This window comes from Micropterus salmoides, unplaced genomic scaffold, assembly GCF_014851395.1.
Source record: "Micropterus salmoides isolate LMB-PRFRI ecotype aquatic unplaced genomic scaffold, ASM1485139v1 Ms_hic_scaffold_14, whole genome shotgun sequence".
NCBI classification, from domain to species: Eukaryota; Metazoa; Chordata; class Actinopteri; order Centrarchiformes; family Centrarchidae; genus Micropterus; species Micropterus salmoides.
The window spans coordinates 28,901,429-28,923,130 of record NW_024040485.1 but is presented as its reverse complement, the minus strand read 5'-3'; the positions used below and the strand labels follow the sequence as shown (position 1 = coordinate 28,923,130).

The following is a 21,702-nucleotide window of genomic DNA, read 5'->3' as shown; positions in this document are numbered from 1 at the left end:
GCTGCAGTTGGAGAAAATGTAAAAAAGATATTTAATATTGAACGTTTTATGAATTTACAATTGAATGGACCCTAGGAAGAATTGCTAATGCTGGCGCTAACGGGGATAATAACGTAAAGAAAGAATTCTCCATTAAAGAAAAGTTGTACAAAAATGTAAGAACTATGATTGACAGCATATGCACAGAAAGAAAACCATAATTGGCCAAGATCGGAATCGCCAGGTCGGACTTATAAAATCGGTGCATCTCTGGTTTAAATCCAGCTCACAATCAACAATGAAAAGACAAAAAAAAACACCCACACACCACTCAAGGCTCTACAGTGCTACCAATTTAGTTGCATGTGTGCCAAAAAATAGTTACGTGTGAACAGGAAAAAGTATTTGCAAGCACAGCATGCAGTAAAGATTACTACCGTAATCCCCCGCCCTGCAGCTGGCCATCTGTAACACCGGGGAAAATCCCAGTGGTGGGATAAAGTGGGGTAAATCTTTGATCAGCGTTTTAAAAGTTGACAATATTTTGGGCCCATGCCGAGTGTCCAGATACACCCATAGTGCTCCACTGGTTTCACATAATTGCACACAAGGAGGAGGAGCGCATACACACATGTAGTATAAATATGATTATATTGAATTGTTTGTTAATAAACTGTGTAAATTTCTTTCATTTGAGCATTTATGCTCCTTGGGAAAAACATTTGGGTAGAGCCCTGCCACCCTGAGGCACCGTCATCATCTACCTCCAAAACAGGTTGTAATACTATCACCAATAACTGAATATAATAAAAAGATCCATAAAGAACTCTATGAATCACTCACACCAACAGAATGGCTGCATGGCTAATATGACAGACTCAGGAGACAGGTTAGTTTCATCACTCAGAGGACAGAGGGGAGGTTGGAGGAGAGTGCACGAGGATGAAGGAGGGCGAAGAGAGGCGAGGAAGCTGAAGGAGGAAAGGACGGCTGGAAAACGAGGGAGTTAAAGGGTTAAATCTAGCAGGCAGAAACACTTAAGACTCCCAAAGGAAGGAGTGAAAGGAAATCCTGTGTTCAGTCTCTCCCCTTACTCTGTCAATCCACCCACCCAACTCCACCCTCTATCGCTACCGCCATCCGAAACTGACAGACACTACAATCTCCATCCGTTCAGCAGGTTACAGTGTGGTTAGTCACACCTGCTTCATCATAAGGAAGACTTATAAAACAAAACCAGTCCCTCTTTGCTTTGACTTCAGCTCTGGTCTATATTTGTTCTGCCACTTCCTATATTGCGTACACACACTGACCAAGACCCATCATTCTTATCAAATCCTGATCCTTTCATAAGGATCTCACTCTCGTCATATTACGTAATTTAACTACATCTGCTGAAAGACAGCGTCTTTATTTTAAGCACAGGCTGCAAATTTGTAATAACTTGTGAAAGAAATATTACAGAAGTTGAAACTTCACTCATGCTGCCAGTAAACGCTTCTTCAGTGCGTCTTCCCCCTCTGCATGAAACCTTTGTTTGCACATTTTGCTGTTCCTTGTGAAGCCTGGCTGCACTTTTAAGCACTAGTTTGGGTCAAGTCAGATATGGATGGATACTAAATGGGCCACAAACCTCTAGGTCCAAACACAGATACTAGATGTGAATCGGCAAAAGCTGAAAAGCAGTTGTCTTAAAACCTTTATTTTTCTTTTGATAAATATATAATGTGAACATTAGTTTGTGCAGACAGCAACTGCACATTGGAAAGCTCAGATATCTCGCACATAAGAGTTAAACTGTGCATAACACGGTGCTAAAGCCTCATCTCTTAATGATAAAACATCCAGGAATAATTCACAGTATGCTCATAAGGAAGCACCTCCTCCCTGTTCAGACCCTGATGCAGCAGTTCCATGCCTCAGCTCTTAAGGTAGGGGAGGTGAGTTTCCAGTAAAAATCACTCAACCGCCAAAAACCATCAGCTTTCAGAGAAATGGCTTGGCAAGATGACCACCACTAGTGCTTGTATTTTCTGCCTTTAAAAGATGATTAAGTGCATCATCTTTCAGAACAAGGACGCAGCCAAACCGATCTGCCTCGTCTCTCCATAGAGGATTTTAAAGTCATTTTGCATTAGATGTCCATTATTCTAACAGGACTGATGACACGAACATCAACATTTCTATTCATCTGTTTTGATAAAACATATAGTTCAGCTGGGCTAAACTTTACAAAAAGATGAGAAAACAGGGAAACAAGTTGCACCAGTGTGTTTGAAACAGGGCTGCAACTAACCATTATTTTCATAGTGGACCCAAGACAATGTCAAAAAAATGTCTTGTTACCCAAAGACATTCAGTTTATTGTCGTAGAGGAATAAAGAAACCAATGACTCAAACAGATTATCAAAATAGTTGGCAGCAATGGTACAGCTCTAGTTTGAAACACATTATTGTTGTGTTAACAACTAAAATGAATTTCTGATTAGATGTATGAAAGTCACAAAGCTGTCAACCATTTTTCATTTGCTGAAATCTGCACAAACAAGGAGAGACGGCTAAACGTTATGGAAGCGTTTCCTCGAAGCTGCAGAGCCGCGGCGAGCTGGATGGTATGGCAGCTCGCTGACAGCGTGCATGAGCGGGGGAGGGGAGAGAGACAGGCATGTTATATGTCAACTAGAGTGCTGCACGCAACTGTGTGTGCGCGCGTGTGAGATGTAGAATAAAGGTCACAGCGCAGAACTCTGGCAGAGCTGTGACCTTGAGTTACTGACGAACGCACGTGTGCGTGCGTGCATGTGTAATAACCATGCTTAGCGAACAGATGGAGCTTAGAGTACCAGACACACAGTCATCATGACTGACTGACCAGCATGGCGTGCGTGCATGTGTGTCTCTCTTTCTAACAAGTGCATCGTGAGGCATTCCTGTGCCGCAGACACACACACACACCCCACTCTAGAGTCCTCCTCTAGCTAGGCTATCCTATTTCCCCTGGCACATTTGCCGTCCCATTCCTGACCACACTCTCCCGAGCCACACAGTGTCGGCATGCGTGGTGTGTGTGTGTGTGAGAGTGTGTGTGTGTGTGTGTGTTGACGGGGGCTGCCGGGCCTGGAGCTAGAGGCGGGGCGGTGCATGCAGCTCTCCCAGGCGAGGGAGCAGGGCTCACCAGTCAACCTGGCATCTAGGTCAGGAGTGCTGGATAAATTAAGTGTGACGGCTGAAATGTCAACCACACAAACGCAGCAACGCAGGCTTGGAGGTGGGGTGGGGGGAGTAGTGAGTGGGGAGTAGTGTGAGCGAGAATAAAAAGAGGACTAGATGTGTGTGTGGCCACAGGACTGCTATTGTGTGTGAATGGGTCAGTGGAGAAAGGGGGCTTTGAGCAACAAAACAAGCTAATGGAAGCCAGGGGCACGTGACGCAGGCAGCGGTCACAGTATGCGCTCACACACACAAACATGGAGGATGCCACTAAGAAGTGCTAACCTCTTCCCACCAGCCCACCCCTCCTCGTCTCCTCTGCTTGAAATCCTGGACTCCCTCTCTTGAGATGTTTTCCTACTTTTCCTCCCCCTTTAGTGTTTTTCACCCATCCCCCAATCTCTTAATCACCCCCGAGTCCCCCCCCCCCCCCCTTTTCCTCACTGTCTCCCTCTTTTCCAAACTGTCTTTCTGCACATCCGGCTACACAACATTAACTTACAGATGACACCCCTGAAAAGGATAAGACAAACAGTGAGAGAGAGAGAGAGACAGAGAGCGGAAAGAGGGGAGACGGGGAGGAGGGAGAGACAGGAAGGGAGGTTTCCTCTACAGAGGAGGGGGAGATGTGGGAACAAGAGGGAGGCGAGATTATGCTGGTGGCGCCTCTGTGTGTGCGCATGTATGCGAGTGTGTATTGCACACGTGTCTCAGGATATGCAGCTCACAGGAAACAAACAGCAGCAAAAATCCCCCCCCAAATACACACACACGGAAACACAACCACACACACACAAGGCCGACAGCAGACGACACAAAAGGCAAAAAACACACCGATATGATGACACACACACACAAAACCCCACTGAACCAGCGCCCAATGCACCGCTGTGTTCTCAAATGTCATGTACACACACATTTATGCACACACACCACACACTTCCCTTACACTCCAAACACGCACATTCCCCCACCCACATGAAAAATAAACATTTCACATGAAATACACCCACACATGAAAACAAATGCACATAGTCTTGATCTCTGACACATGGAGCGCTGCAACCACATCAAAGTGTTTGTTTGATGGCGACTCACCTGTACGTGAGGCACTTTCTGTGGGGTGAGAGGGGGTGAGGAGAGCGGGTGGGAGGCGGAGGCGCCCATGGGTGGGAGGCCTGATTTGGGGGAGGGGGCGTGCTCTGCAGGTGCTGGGGGTGGGGGGCAGGTGCGTGTGCTGAGGCTGAGTGTTCTGGGCTTGTGGCGCTAAGCCCTGGATTGGGGCCGGAACTCCATGTTGACTAACAGGCGGACCCTGGAAACCCATGGGAGCCGGCTGCAGGGGCTGCCCGCTCCGGAGGCCTGCTGCTGGGCCTGGAGCAGACGCTGGTCTCCCCCCTGGCTGACTGGAGCTTCATGGGGGCCTTGGAGTAGAGGAAAAACAGTTTCAACCCTGACTGTTTGGATGTATGATGCCAACAACATGTTTTACCTCCTGTGTAGGGCTGCAACTAATTATCATTGAAAATAACCCTGAATCTGTCGATTATCTTCACAATCAACAGATTTATTGGTTAGTCTATAAAATGTCAGAAATCTTTGTTTGCTAAAGCCTAAGATCACATCCTTGAATGTCTTGATTTGTCCACAAACGAGAGATATTCACTTCTATTACTATAGGAGTGAAGAAAGCAGAAAATATTTACATTAAGAAGGTGGAATTATATAATTTTTTTTTAAAGGCTCAAATTGATTTATCGATTATGAAACAGTTGGTGGTTAATGTAATAGTTTACAACTAATCGATTAATGGTTGCAGCTCTACTCCTGTCCATCACCAAGATGCTGAAATTTAGTCAAAACTTTTTCTACGTTGGTGTTTCAATTGCTAAAACCATTAAAAATACAGTAAATGAGACACTAGCTGGCTACAGTGAGTCAGTTTCTAGTGAGGCGTACAAATAAAGCCAAATATTATGCTTTTTACAAGCACTGAAAAGCATAAATCAAAACTGAATTCAGAGCACAAACAACAAAATAGTAACTTTATCTCAACTTCACACAACTGTCAAAGAAGTGAGAAGTTAATTATAGAGAGGATGTTGTGTAAAATAAATCATCCAGGTTTACAGATCATATCAAGTTGAATGTAGATGTTTCTGAAATACATCAGGAATTAAATTGTGCATTTGCGGGATTCTACAGAGGTTCAAGTAACTAAAGGGTTGATCCTATTTGCACTGTATTCCATTTGTAAGCTAGCACCTGGAGGTTTGCTGGTACTACAGTGTAATCTCTGCCCCTGAGGACAATCACTAAGAGATCCGAAGACGCTGCATCGTCTGACGATTTGATCTGACCACTCTGAGGACATGCATAATATATCTAGGGAATGTGTGCATTTGATGAGGAAGAGACAAGAAACTGAAGTTTTTTCTTATTCAAATAAGCCCAATGTTTCCTTGTGTACTCTTACTATGTCCTTATTTCCACTGCTATGAAAATGTAGCAGGAGTAGCATAAAGATAAAGTCCGTGTTGTCACAGCTACTCCAACAGCTCTGTGTTGTGCATATTAGGGTTGAAATGGTGTGAGTAGGGCTGGGTATCGAGCTCAATACTTTTTAGGTACCGACCGAATTGCCTCAATACCACGAGTATCAAAAAAATGCCTCGTGTTTCGGTAGCAAAGTTCGATACCTAAAAAGGTTCTTGTTAACGCCAATGAGCCAATAAGCATGCAGCATTCTTGATGTGCCCACATCTAAAAAGTGATTGTAATTGGCTGTGGTGATGTAAACACTAGTTCACGCCGGTTACGCACAGAGATGTGGCTCGTGGATGTAAAAGACGTGGAGAAAATCAAAAGTGTGGCTTGATGCAACAGCGCGCGATGCAATATTTGCGGCGCAAGATAATTGCTGCCAAGAGCGGCGACACGACAAACCTGGTGAAGCCCTTGACTGTGCATGGAATAAACTTAAGAGCAGAAAGTTGCTCCGTCTTTGCTGCAAAAAGACCGAGATAGTCATCATCTCGGTGCCCTACTGCCACCGAGCTGCTTCAACATGCCCACCGTACGAGCAGTTTTGGGCTGTAGCGTCGTTACAAGTAGCGCCGTTACTAGTTTAACAAAATTTCTCAGTACCCAGCCCTAGGTGTTTTCCATGGTACGTTAACTGCCTCTGAAAATACCACACATCTGGTTTTACACAATTATTATCAGTTACAATGAAAACAAGTTTTTTTTAGTTGAACAAAAGGCTTTATTATAATTTCCTATTTATTTTAAATATAAGGATGTGTAAAAATTCCCCCTTTCATGAGATTCTCCATCCAGTTGAAATTTATGCTTCTAGATGCCACAAATGAGAACAGAAAGTGTCAAGAAAACTCTTTTGTTTGAATTTTTCAATACTTCTGTTTGCTTAACTTGTAATTTTCTGAATGTAGTAATATCCATTAAAGTGGCAGTAAACAAAAACCCTGAATTGGTGTCAGTAGAACAATGAAAAACCATATGGGACAGCATCACCTGTCCTGTGCTTACCTTGCTGTTGGAGCGGGGGTCTATTTGGACCAATCTGTGGTCCACGCTGCGGCCCCATGCTGGGATACATCTGCCCTGCGTTGGGGGGCATGTTGAGTTGCTGCTGGTGTTGGGGGTGGGGGGCGGATAGAGGGGTTTGGGGCGTTCTCTGTGGAAGAGCCATAGAATTGGGTGGAGACTGCAGGGCTGTGTACCCCGCAACCTCTGGGGGTCCAGCTAGGCCTGCGCTAGGGGGTCTGCCCTGTTGAGGAGGAGGTGTTGGGGTTCCCAAAACCCGCATGGGGGACATAGATGGGGTGGAGGGGTAAGATCCCTGAGCTGGGGGGGCAAGGTGGGACTGGGGCTGGTTTGATGGCTGGGGCAGATTCTGGGGGTGGTTTAGGGGGTGCATAGGCTGGCCCTGCTGCCCTGCCTGCGGCTGCATCGGGGCAGAATGGGTCTGATGGGGCTGGGGTTGATGTTGCGGTCCAGGGGGGTATCGCTGCCCCTGTTGCCCGGCTGCTGGGCCTGTTCCCTGGTTGAACCTCTGGCCAAGCTGCCCTGGTCCCATGGCCTGGCTGGTGTTAGCACTGACATTAGCATTAGGACCCTGAGCCATCCCAGGTCCCATGGCTCCATACTGGGCCTGATAACCAGAGTACTGGCCTCCTGCAAACCCCGCAATGCCTTGTTGGTGCTGGTGGGTGTGTGGAGGCTGTCGGGAGGGGGAGTGTGGGTATCGGGGTGTGTGGCCCATGTTGGGATAGCCCTGGGGTTGTGTCTGGGGCTGGGGGTGTCTCATCTGGGTCCCCCCCATTCCAACATGTCCCAGGTAGTGAGATGGGTCCTGAGCAGGAGGGGGTGCCATGCTCTGTGGAGGGTAGTGTTGGTTAATGCGAGTTGCATTGGGTGTAGGTGGGCCTTGCATCCCACCATAGTTTCCTTGAGACATCTGGTAGCCCCCCATCTGGTTGGGGCCGGCCCCGGGTTGTGTTGGGGGCTGCTGATAAGCTGATCTGCTCTGCTGCTGCCCCCACACTCCACCGCCACCTCCTGCTCCTCCTCCAGCATCACCCGGGTACCCATGGAGTGGGTTGCTAGAGTTAGTTGGGTTATTATGGTAGTGGGAAGCCATGCCATTCATGGCTGTATTCACGTTTGGTGGCCCCTGGCTGGGGCCATTCTGGGCCATCATTCGTCCTCCGGGGGCACCCGGTTGATCGTAGCCTGTGTAGGGGCCGTGGTCGTACATTTGCCCTAATTTAGGCTGCCCTGGGCCAGGCCCAGCTCCGTGGATCATCCCCTGGTGGTAGCCCCTGTTTCCCTGGTGCTCGTGGTTCAGAGAGGGATTAGTCTGCTGGGCTAGAGGGTTTGACTGAGCAGGGGTAGGCTGCTGAGGAAAGCAGTCTCCTAAATCATCTAATCCATCTGAGAACAGTCCTGCATCGTCCCCGAATAAACTCAACATCCCTGGGTCCGCCATGCCTGTGGTGGGGTGGGGGGCCCACAGATGGAGGGGACTGGATGGAGGGAGGTGTGTTGTGCAGTACGGAGCTAATCAGCTAGCTGCTAATTTGAAGGCTTGCTACTCCATGGTCCTCATTAAGGTTCCTGGAGAGACAGAGGGAGGGGGAAAGAAAGACAAACAGTGAAATTAGAGCAGGTACACGCGAGACCAGGAGGCTGCTGTTTGATTCAAATGCTGAAGTGCTGTTTTGAAAGCTGGTTGAACGTCATTAGAAAGCTCATTGAAGACCGTTTTCTACACCTGAACACATTAACTTCCCTCGAATAACCACGTCTGCTCATTCATCAAACAACATCTGCAACCAATGAGCTGAAACATGCAGCTTTTACTGTTACTTTGACAGCATTGTGTGAATAAAAGGGAATGAAGCAGTTTTTCTGCACAAAATATAGCATGGCATATTGTTGGAGCAGCACAACACTGTTCTGTTGATGTACATGGAACATGTAGATTTACCTCAGCAGTATTAGTGGTGAGCTCAAGTCAAAGTTATCAGCTAAAAAAAGTCAGTGGTAGTAATGTAGTAGCAAACCTATTACATTATCAGATGTGACTAACCAGCAGTTTGTCATTATTACCATACACCGTCACACTACATAATTTTTAAATGTCATTGGTTATTTCTAAAAAGTCTTACTTTAGTTCACCCAGTCAAGCAAAGCTGTGGCTAGTTAAGTCATGTTTGCACCGACATGTACATAGTCCATAAGTTTGTGGTTATGCTTGGTAATAGTAAATAAGACTTTAGATTTTAACCATGTAGACTTTCCCCCCCATACAAGTCTCAGTTGCCCCAGTTTTGGCAATACTGGCCAAGAAATTACAAGTATATAGTATACCTGAAGCCTCACTCAGCCCTCTTTAGAGAGGGTGCATCAGACCAACTTGCATGTTACGCAAGTAAATCAGTTGTATCCACCCTTGAAAAAAAAAAAACATTCACCCATTGAAGAAGAAAAAAAGCTTCACATTTACACACCCAGAAACCCACACTTCACATTAGCACTGCCCAAACCCTCCCCCACCGTCATTTTACAACCAAACAAAAGAACTTCTTTCTTTTCCAACACAGACTCAGAGTCATTGAGAGAGAGTGTGTGTGTGTTAGAACAAAGGGCCCAGCAGATGCAACTCTGTTTGAACAGCAACAGCTGCCATCCAGCCAGCCAGAAATCAGCCAGCCCACAGGCCAGAGAGCTTTGCCGGACACCAGTCAGTCAGTTGTTAGCTACTTGGTTAGCAAGCCATTCTGCCGTCTGGCTGACTAACCACTCAGCGAGTCCTGGCAGATGTTTGAAGACAAAAGGTGCTACTTCTTTAGCCTCTGTGTTGATCTCCGAGTATAAACGTTAAATGAACATGCACACAACCAGCCTACTTTATCATTATTAAAGTAGCCGTGTGCGTGTTGAAATCAGAAACAATGCAACACCCGAGTCTGCACTAAGTGAAAGGGTGAAGGTAGGTAGATCTAAGCATGCATGAACAAGTGTGTGTAGGCCAGATCGGAGACCGGGACAGGGAGGAGGTGGGGGAGGTTTATGCGCTGCAAACAACAAAAAACTCCCTGCTATAAAAGCTTGAGTTGTTCCACAATGTCTAAAGGTTACAGAAAAGACCAGTTTAACTGATATTCTTGTAATCATCTGAATGAACTGTAAGAAATTTAGCACTTTAAGCAACATTTTCTCTACTCCATCACTATCAAAATACTGCTTAATGTCGAGTTTCCAGCCAATCAGAAGTAGTAAGCCAACATTAGCATGACACAGGGCTACAGTAAAACAGCCTTCCTTCAGGGAGCTTCCACAATGCCTGATGGGAGCATTGACTCTTGTTGTGTAAATAGCCGTTAACAAGCCCTTTCCTGCATGTCTATGAACCATAAACAAGCTTCCAACACAGACAGGAAGACAGGTGCTGCTCAAATTTTCACATTATTATGGTCAGCAACAGGCAAGGCACACCCTCCACAGTCATCTGTACTCTGTAATTTATAACGCCTCTACAGTGGCTCTGTTGTCTAAGCAGTGATTCTATGTATGGAAAGGCACTACAACCTGAGTGCTAATGGCTCAGTGGCTAACATGGATGTCACATCTGTATTCTCCACAGCAGTTGGTTGAATAAGGTCCGTATCTACACACCAGGTCTCCGTTTTAAAACGAAAACGCAGTAAGCGTGGAGGGCACCTAAAGAGCCAGAGCTGCAGCCGCGGAGCAACGTTTAATGAAATGTTGTCACCAATTAAAATCACTAATTGCTTCTGTACATCTAGAGCATGAACACACCACCAGATCAGACAACATTTGGACTCATCACAACATATGAAATTTTAAAAAAGGGTTATTATTGAATTCATGACACATCTGGATCAGCAGAGAGACTGGCGGCATCCAATCAAAGGGTAGCTTTGGATTGCAGACGCAATCTTTATTTCGCCACAATTGAGAGAGAAAACAGAAGTATAACTACATTAAACTATTTTATATATTAAATATAGTTAAAAGGCTACAATCCTGGTATCGAAGTACAATCAACAGTTTTATTTAACATAAAACATCGCTTTCAGCTCTACTGTGATTATGATTTATCTCTATAGAGCTCATGCAAACGTTCTCTTACATCAACCCAACTTAAAACTAACGGCCTCTTCGCAGGTAAAGCGGCGCTGCAGCTGTTGCCATTACAGAACTTGTTTGGCTACTAGACCACAGAAGTGTGAACTGCAGCCAGCACGCTAGAGTTACATCACTTCCCGTGCATTTCAATCACTACAGGAAGTCAGATCTTTTGCATGTGAGCGTGTGCGCGCACGTGTGTGTGTGTGTGTGTGTGTGTGGTAGGTGAGTGTAATTGAGTATTATTTCACTTCCTTTGCAGCAAGCTACTACAAAGGCAACCGATTTCCTGTCAACTCAGTCAGATGCACACCACATTAGGCCGTGAATTCTGCATTAGAGAATATATGTAGCTGTATAAGCACCGCTGGCTACTCTGTGTGTAGCAGCCTCAGGGCTTTCATCAGATTGCAGCTCTAGTTTCAGTAGGAAGGCAAGAGATTCTTTCCACCACTTGTCCTCCTTGTATTTTGTCTGGACTTGAGACATTAGTCTCCCGTAAGATTAAACTCAACTGCACCCTGGACAGAGCTGGACACATTTCCTCTGCACTTCACTTCTCTTCGTCTCTTTTATCCTCCCTCTCTCTCTCTCTCTCTCTCGTGTTTTTCATTCCTCTATTCCTGAGTGAAGCCACCTTTCATGGAAAAGACAGGCCTTCTGCTCTCCTCAGCTCTGTTTTCTTTAACTTTCTGTATCATTTCGCCTCACAGCGAACACACACACGGAATTGGGTGAATTGTCAGCGTGCCACTTTAGACACCAAATCTCATCAAAGGACGGGGCATTTAGCTCACCACCATCCCCCTGCCACAACACACACACACACGCACACACGGTGAGGAGTCTAGAGGAGGTAAGCCCACATCCGTTAGGGGTGTAATGGTACATGTATCCACCCCGAACCTTTGGGTACAGGATGTTCAGTTCGCACTGTGACCCAGACAATTACTTGCAAAATAAGTCCATGATATCCTGCACGCATGGAATTGAAATTATATTAATAGTGCAACTAGGCTTGGGAGGTATCACGGTATATATTTAGAAATCCCATAGCTGTGCCTTTCAAAACTGTCAAAAATACAGGCTCTCCACCTTCTCCTGAAGTGATCCAGAGATGCTGTATTGTAGTGGACACCCTCAGCATAGGCAGCCTGTAGCCTTTATTCACTGACAGACTATAACCAACACTGTACATTTACTGCTAAACTTCACTGCTCACCTTTTCCTGGGAAATGTTTAGACCAGCGCAAGCTGCAGCTGTTCAAGAATTAACAGGTCAGTCGTACAATGGAGCATTACAGACTTTTCTTCATTTTATTTTTATTAATTTACGTGGACGCTTTTATCCAAAGCAACTTGTAATTGCTATATATGCCTCTGGAGCAACTAGGGGTTAAGTGTCTTGCTCAGGGACACATTGGTGTCTCATAGTGGATTTGAACCCAGGTCTCTCACATCAAAGGCATTATCCACTGTGTCATCATCACCTCTTAACGACAACATGCAATAATTTTAATTAAGAATTACAGCCGATGAGCTTTGAATGTTTACATTTTTTCATAAATGACAAAAATATAATTTTCAACATTTTGTCTTCCCTGCTGGACTGAAAATGTACTGAACCATGAGCCCAAAACCAGTAAAGCCGTCACCTGGGAACATGAAGCGCTGGCTAAGGTTGTTACGACAACTGCAATATTGAAAATCAGCTCTATGGACCAGTGAACTCTCCACCTCTCACAAGAGTAGGATCAGATGCTCCCCCAGTTTCCCCAGCCTTCACCAGCTCCGAGACTCCACTGGGAGAGGAGCCAGTGCTGAGGGGCCGGGTCCGCCTCTCGCAGGCCGAACTTCTACAGAGGATGAAAGCCGGGGGGGGGAGCATTTTCTGCGGCCAAGCAGGTCACGTCTTCGCCACCTGTCCCCTCCGAACAAAAGAAGAGGCTCGCCAAGAGCAGTGGGGGTTCTGGTGAGCAAAGTTTCCTCTTCACTAATCCCCTGACCTAGAATGCAATCGAGGCCCCGCTATGCTGAATTCCCTGGCCCCTGGCTCGCCTTAGTGGACTCGGGAGCAGACGCATATTTCTTGGACCCAATCTTGCCGCATGTTAAGTGTAACACTGGCATCGCCAGTGTGTAGTGCCCTAAATGCAAATGCTCCTCGCCTCCCCACCTCACCCACCGCACCAAACTCCCGCATCTCAGGCTCTCTGGTAACCATCATAATAACAAGTATTATTCCATTTGTTTTAAAACGGTTTTAAAAAAATCTGTCATTTTTGTCGTCTACTAATGAACTAACAATAAAGTGTATTTGTAAAGAACTAAAAATCAGGACAGATCAAGTAATTTGCCACTAATATCACGTGTTTTGGCTGTTGAGAAACCCTAAATAACTTCACTAGGGCTGCAGCCAACAATGATTTTAGTATTCGAAGCTTCTATAGATTTCAACGATTCACGATGCATCGTTTAGAAGATTTTGCCTGGCGGTGGTGGTGACATTGGTCTCCAAACCAGGTTTTGTCAAGAAAACACACGTGAAATGTGAAACAGGAAATGAGCCATCCTGCACACGAAACAGCTGTTTTGTTATTATAAAGATGGCAATTATAGGTAGCAGGGATCGTCTGAGCTACAGAGAGAGCTGGAGTTGAGTTAAAAGGTGCAGCTCCCCGACACCCAGTTAACTCCTGACTGTGAGGTCACAACTCACGGCCCAAAAAGAACAACAAACGCACGTGTGCACATTTTCAGCTGAGGTCTGCGGCTTACTTTGGCTTCAACTCAACAATCAATCATGATTTCAGTTAAATGCTAAAGTTGCTGTTTGGTTACTTTCTGATAAGGCGCCGTCATGCTGTTGCCGAGGCGACATAACTTTCGTTTTACGGTAACATTACAGAGTTGTTGTTTTCTTTAGCTTGAGATAATCCCAGACTTTGGACACTTTCTTCTTTGTCCCTCTGTTTTCTATCTCTTCCTGCACTTAATCACGTCGTGTTCACAGTGTAAGCGCGATGTGCGACAGTAATAAACGTCCCTGCGAAACACTGTGCTGCTGAAAAGTTAACTGGATTAAACGAAGCATCAAAGAATTTGTGTTGATGGATTTTATTAAAATCGATTTTAATCGATTAATCGTTTCAGCCATAAACGTCACCGTGACAGCGCTTGCCAATCAAATACACCAGGTACTGTCCCCTTTCACAAGCATCAAGATGAGGGAGAAAACCATTCCTGCCTTCATAACTTTCCAAGTTGGAAAAAACAACAACTTCCTTTTAACTGATAAAAACATGAAAGGGCTGTGTTGTCTCTTGGCATCCGAGAAGGCTTCACGCAAGATTTCATGTTATTTTCTCACTGGTACCTGTGGAAACACACCCACATCCAAACATTAGCATGCACTCAGACTCACTCAACTGAATTAAGCACTTTTTCTGACAAACACACACACAATTTGAATTCCACATTGGAGCTGAAACAATTGGTCAAATAATCAATTAGTTTGGTGCAGGAAAGTTAATCAGCAACTATTTTGATACTTTATTAAGCGTTTGAGAACTTCTTTCATGCAAAAATGCCATAAATTAAAATTCAGTGCAAATATTTTCTGGATTTCTTTATGTATTGGTTTTGGACTCTTTAATCGGGCAAAAAAGAATTTGAATATTTCAACTTGGGTTTTGAGAAATTGTGATTTTTTTCCCCTGACATGTAAAAAAAAAAAAAAAAAAAAAAAAAAAAATCAAGAAAATAAATCAACAGATTTATTGATAACAGCCTCACAAATAGTCCACCTGTCTCTTTTACCTTCAGCATTAGGTGGTTTACGCAGCACAACAGGCCCTCAGACCTACAGTCCTGCACAATATCAGAGAAGTACCCAGTGACAGACAAAGAAATTATAGTGGCACAACTGAGAAGTTGTGTTCACTCATGTGGTTTCACAAGCTCACGCTGATGTTTATCTGCGTTTTCAGAGGTGAAAGCATGTTCACGCTCAAGCTCAATGAAATAGAAAAGATAAAGTCCATCGCCCTGCTGCGAGATAGCTGTTCCACTTCTCTATTATTAGTGGTGCACCAACACTGCTTTTTCACACCATTAAGTGGATTACCCAATGCTGAGTAACGTAGCACATATTAGTGATTTATGCTGTCATGATACCACAAATTCACCTCCAACATGTGAAATATATAACATGCAATAAGTATTTACAAGTATGTATATATACTTTGTTTTATTTTATACTTACTGTATTTGTTTACCTTTTTAAGGATGACTGAGATATGCACAAGAATTTTAATGTATCTGTGCAAATGCCAATACCCTCTATTCTATTGAAATATAAAAGTAGTCATAATGGCTCCACAGACTCCACGTGAAAGTGAAATAGTTATGTTGAATGGAAAAGAATGCGTGATAAGGGGAAAAGTGGCAACTATCAGACCGTTTATCTGAAACAGACACTTGCAGATTGTTGTTTCAAGGCGTACTGCGATACAAGCTTTGGGTGAACTTGTACATGTTTAGATAAATGTCAAAGCAAGATGGAATAAAATGTCATAACACTAAATGCTGGAGGAATACAAGAAGGGAAGACCGAAGGGATGTAACTAACGACTCATCTGCTGACTGTTAATCGATCAATCATTTGATCCATAAAACAAAACCTAAAGCACAAGGCGACGTCTTTAAATGTCTTGCTTAGTCTGACCATCAGTCCAAAACTATAAAATAAAATATTCCACTTATTTATAAGACCAATTAAAGCACATTTGAGCCTAAAAACAGTCGCTTTAAAAAGTGATAATAGATCAATTTTCAAAAAACATTGAACAGACTCATCCTGGTCAAACAACTGACTCATTGCAGCTCTGAGAGACAGCAGTAATGTGGTCATGCTAACTGTCCTGTATATTGACGCAATCTAATGCCAACGTTGGCTACTGGAAATTCCTGGGGGGAAAAAAACTGACAAGTGAGATGGTTTCAAGACGGGAGGCCTTTCCTTAGCTTTTCTTGTGTGTTGTAACCCCAAGCAAACTATGTCCCAAAATAAAACCTGAGCTACTTTATCAGGACTTTGACCTTGAAGCGGCTGACATGTTTATTATCCAGTATAAACCAAGCGACAAGAAATATATAAAGTGTTGTGTGACTGCTGGAGGCAAGAGTGTGAGAGTCCAACAATATAATTAACAGTTCCACTTCACCTGAAGCCATAAGTAATCACTGAGTGGGTTTAACACATGTACTTTCAGCAGACTTGATAAATGAACTGGCGATCACCAGCTAGGCTCAAGAATTTACACCAACTGTGCAGCTCTGTCAAACCACAATTATCAGGGTCATCCATTTAGCAGAGCTGAAACCACAGAAAAACACCGCCAAGTTACTGCAACAGAACGCCATTTCTGCCAGCCAGCAGTATTACAGTCGTTCCTTGAAGTGCATAAGAAATGGGCCTTCATTTAATCAATGCCCAACACTATCAAAAAGTTCTTGTCATATTTTAACAGATACATAAACTTGCACTTGATGAACACACATGTGGAAAGTACAGAAGAGATGATCACAGTACTGAGAAGTTTCACTGTAGATTTGAGACCATACATCAGAGAAAAGGCGATTTATGGATATGGTAAAAGAGCATGCATTTTTAGAGCTCGTGCAGACTACATGACTTTCAGCGTTAGCTGATCACCGTGCCGTTAACACTACACAACTTGCCGTATGACGGCGGTCTTGAAGTCGTTGTGGCGTTCACACTATGTGACTGATTGGTGACAGGGCCACACTACACGAGCTGACATTGACTGTGTCACACGACGCTGGTCTCCAAACCACTTTTTTCTCAAGAAAACACGTGAAATGTGAAACGGGAAATGATGAGAACCTGCACACCAAACAGCTTTTGTTTGTTGTTATAAAGATAGAAATTATAAAGACAAACAATCTGGGTGAAAGGATGGATTAGCAAATGAATGGATTAACAAACGCAGGTAGCAGAGCTCGTCTGAGCTACAGAGAGAGCTGGAGGTGAGTAAAAAAAGTTTTGCGGTGAGCCGAGCTCGCCGACCGGCAAATCGGGCAAAAACTCCTTTAGTGCGCACTAAGCTTTAGTCAGTTGTGTTAGGGCTGAGCAATAAAATAATACTTTCTCTATTAAAGATATTTTGTTGTGGAAAAGGGGCTAAAAACATTTTACTAGAATTAATTTGTGCATATTTGTTTTGAATGTTCTGCCATGAAGTGTTTTTCTGACCAACGACCGTTAACCATCTGGTTTCTTCAACTCTCACTCAGGAGCAAACTCAGCCGTTAAACTTAAAAAATAAATAAATAATGATTTGACATTTATCCTGATAATTATTGATTTATGATTTTTTTTAAATTTTGATTATGGCAAGCCGTTTTAACATTTATTCCTTAAAAACGTACTTGCCGCTATTTAAAAGCTAATAGTAGCCTACTTATATTAGTCACTAGTAACCGTTCAAATAGTTACTTGTGACTAATTGCACATTTTCCATTGAAATCTATGGGGCTCTGTAGTTCAGATATAATCCATTTATTTATTACTAGTAACATTTTCATTCAACTTCCTGTGGTTTCTAGTAAAATAGCTTGTTGATGGTAACATTTTTATTCTTACTAGTAAGAGATAACAGATACTAGTAAAATGGAAAAAGTTACTAGTTTCAAATGAATAGATAATATCTGAACCAGGGCTACACACTGGGCGTGCCGGTGTAAACATGAAGCAGATAGTCTATTCCGTTGCAGAAGATTTGGTGAAGAAATGCTGATGAAGTTGTTTTTTTTTTGTGTGTGAGAGAATGTAACACAGGAGTATGGCGGCGGAAAACAGACCGCGAGTCGTTGCAAAGTAAACAGCGACATGCACAGTAGCGTACAAGTGTAGGCGGACTGGCCTAAGTGTTATTTGCACGGTACAGAATATTTTAATAAAAATACAAAAGGATTGGAAAAAATGCTGTTTCCTGTGCTGTATTGAAAATGTACCGAACGGCGAGATTCGTGTACCGGTACACGCCTAAATTGTACGAATATGTCGGTGATGGTGCAGGTGACCATGTACCCACAAGAGTCTCCAAGTTTCTAAGCAGTACTTCTGTGAGCGTGAAGCAGTTTTAGTCAGTGATGTTATCTGGTGTGAATAACTTCTTCCTTCTCAAAAACAGTTCCTGTGTTAATTTCAATTTCTTCATTATCTTGTGAACAATTTGCATGTGGCGGTCCTCTTCTATAGATCTGAGAGAGCTCCTTATTAAGTTTCATTTAAGAAAAATGATTTTATTAGTCCTGACGAATGTGAATCATCATACTCGACCTACCACCTCCAAATCACCATGTATGCGGCGTTGCTGTGGGGTGAAAGGAAGCAAACAGCGGCTCAATGAAGTCCTGTCTGTGCTGCTGAAAGTTTGGCAGCTAAACCGTCTGTAGCCTCCAGGCTTTACTACAGGAAATATCTGCCATGTCAACAACACCATTTTTTCCCCACTGAGACACAGACAAACAGCCAAAGAAACAAGCTGCACCAAAAGCTTAGTCGACACAACCTAACTAGACACCTGAAGTAGCGAGTGATCTCCCTCTTCCTCTGGAGAACACGTGCGCACCCACCCACCTCCCATTACCACTAGGATCTAAGTCGCTATAATTTATACCTTTGTTCCCAAATGGAGGACAGCGTGCAGGAGCTGGCTAGCTGTGTGTGTAATTACGCTCAAGTGAGGGGATGCAGGCAGGGCCGTGTGTTTGGGGCTGGGATTTGAGGCCCGGAAGGAAGGAAGGAAGGAAGAGAGAGAAGAGTAGGGGGAGAAAAAGAGAGAGAGAGATAGAGAGAGAGAGATCAAGAAAGCGAGAGAAGAAAGAGAAGCAGTGAAGCTAGAGAAAATCTGGTTATTTTACGCACGGCTGCTTCGTTAATGGACAGTGTGTGTGCGCGCAGTGTGCATGTGTGTCTCGGGGAGGGGGGGGGGGGGGGGGGGGGGGGTCAGCAGGAAAGGGCTGTGTTTATCCAATCTGTTCCCTGCCTTTACCATGTGGTAGGAAAAACCACTGGCCGGCTCCCAGTCTGATCCCAGAGGACATGGAGGCCAAGAGACAGGCGGGGGGGGGGGGGGGGGGGGGTAGTAGGTGGGTGGTGTGTGTGCATGAGCTAAAGAACCCGTTATAGGGTCTCTGAAAGTGAGTGCAGTGTTTGAAAGTCACCTGGATCGGTTTCAAGGTGAGGGATGCGGCCGTGTATGTGATGATGACATTGAGTGTTTGGGGGGGGGGGGGGGGGGGGATTAAGGCTACATACGCGCTGCTATGTTTTCGCTACATTTGCACCTCCCGTCCAGACTAGGGATGCACCGATGACGCTTTTTCACCCCCCCATTTATTTTGCCTTTTTTGCCTTTTTTTTGCCCCATTGCATAAATTAAAAAAGTCAGAATGTGCATTTTTACTCAAGTGTTTCCCACAGGCTTTGAAGCGACTACGGTGGGGGGGGGGGGGGGGGGGGGTCCGAGGCCCAAGAGAGTCCGGTAAAGTAAATTACATGTGTCCATTTACTGTTAATGGACACGTGTAATATCTTTCATACTTTCTGAGAATATAATCCAATGCTTTGCGATGACTCCCGGTCCGTTTTCCGCCGCCACAGTCGCGTTGTACTCCAGTGTTCCACTCAGCACCTGATCCACCTCGTCATCTCCGGTGTGGTTCTTCTCTATTGCTATAAACTTTCTGATTTCGCTAAATCTTCTGCAACTGCGGAGTAGACAATCTGCTTCACACGCATGCCTAGTGTACTTTAACGGCTACTAGATGTGCGTTTTTAGTCGTTTTGATATAGACAAAGATCCACACTGAAACGCAGCTAAAACACTTTTTAAACAAAAATGTAGTAGTGTGGATGAAGCCTACATCAGCCCCATCCCATGCAGGATGGGAAGCAGTATTTGAGTTGCTTGTTTCGAAGAGAGACAGGGTTCAATATAGTGTTAAGTAGAGCTACCTAGCCATGGATGTGTAGTGGTGATGACGAGGAGAGCAGAGAAAAGCTCTCAGGAATGATGCACATCTGCCAAGGTGACGGCCTCAAACAGTAACAACACTTTCCTCAACACGGTGCAAAAACACAGAGGTGACCTCTGCTGAAAGAACTGGCACCATCTACTGAAAGAGGTCACTAGGAGATACATGATCCCAAAAACGTTCGAACAATAATTTGGAAAGGGCAAATCATGAGAAATACACAAGACACAAAGAGAAACGGAATAACTTTAACCTTAGAAAGCTGGTGTCTTCAAAGTATTAGTTTCGTCAGAGTGACGCCTCTTTACCAGATCTACGCAGCTCCATGTTTGATGCACTTTGGCTCTAAGAATTCACTGTCAGTATTTGGTTTAATCAACAGTCAGTGAATGACGTAACTGCTGGAAAATCCAATGGGTTTCTGTTCTGAGCTAAACACTACATCTATACACCTAAACGCCATTCATACATGAGATACGTTCAACCTCTGTCTGACTCATTTATGAGTCTGCTGTAGCATCTGACTGACACTTAACTCTTGTCAGAAGGGAGGTCATGATGTCAGGTACACCAAAGTGCTTATAGGCAAGTCATCGGCAGCCATCTTTTCAAACTGTGAAGACCGAGAGGCTTTCTAAATGAATGGGAATAGAGCAATAACTGCACTTTCAATGTCACCAAGACTGCATGTGAAGAATCAGCAGTGAAATCGGGTAAAATAAAACACTGAAGATGTTTTATGACTTTGCCCCAAAATGTGGTTTACAAAGCGTTTTTCCCCCACCCGTTATACTTGTTATGAGGATTCTTTAAGTGGCGCATCTTCTCTTAAAAAGGTCACCTCTCCCCTCAGACTGCGTGGCTCGCTGGCGACAGAGCTGCGCGTCCTTTGATTCATTTAAAAAGATCTCATCCCCATCAGACAGTTCCAGGTGAGGGGGGGGAAACGGTTGTGCTCAGTGATGCAAATGAGCCATCACTGTGGCACACTACAGGCTTTTGGGGGGGGAAACCCCTGCAACTCTTTTCAAACTTTCAAAGAGGGTATTGCTTTTAAAGAGAACTACAGGATTTGTTGCTAGCCGGGAGTCTCTTCCGACTGTTCAGAAACCCCCACCGCTGGGGTTTTGGGCTGTTTAGATTTATCATCTATGCGCAGAGAAAGTATGATGACGAAGCTTTGGAAACATTTGAGATACAAGAACATCACAGGCCGTACTTTTCTGATTTTCATTTTTATGCAAAATGTGACTAAGACATGAGCTTCCAAAGAACAGGGTTTTCACAATGAATTTCCCACAATACTGACTAAAATATCCCTTTAAGCAAGAGCGCGCACACACAGAGTATAGACAAGGCTACCCCCACACCTGCCTAATCAATCACTGCTATTGACATGCCCTTTTAGACCAATGGGATAGGCAGGTCCGTTCTGTGTCCCCAGAGATTGGCCGGTTCCCCTCCCTGCCCCGCCTGCCTGCTAACAACCAATTAACTTCCAGCGTCCGTCCTATAAAGCTGTGGGGTAACTTCTCCCCCGGGATGCATACACCCCCCTATTTTCTTCTTTCTTCCCAGAGTCAATTCGCTCTACAGGATCAAAAGTGCTTTCGTTGTGGGTTTGATCTCCTAAGCAAGCTTCTTTTTATAACCGTGGCTGAGTGGCATTTGTCGGCAGGGTAAAAATCCAGCTGCTGGCGTTTTGAGTCATCAGAGTGCAACAAATAATGACCAGCATTAACCATCAATATCATGTGTGATAGGGACATG

The 21,702-nt window shown here is 44.5% G+C and overlaps 1 protein-coding gene across 1 annotated transcript in view; it reads right to left on the bottom strand.

Moving 5' to 3' along the window:
* The window catches only part of chd7 (chromodomain helicase DNA binding protein 7), an 82,185-nt gene that overhangs the window by 52,860 nt on the left and 7,623 nt on the right, over nucleotides 1–21,702 (bottom strand). The window contains 5 exon segments of the mRNA XM_038718884.1: nucleotides 4,288–4,340; nucleotides 4,343–4,414; nucleotides 4,417–4,548; nucleotides 4,551–4,613; nucleotides 6,739–8,328. Coding sequence (XP_038574812.1) covers nucleotides 4,288–4,340; nucleotides 4,343–4,414; nucleotides 4,417–4,548; nucleotides 4,551–4,613; nucleotides 6,739–8,200 — 1,782 coding nt within the window. The 5' untranslated portion in view covers nucleotides 8,201–8,328.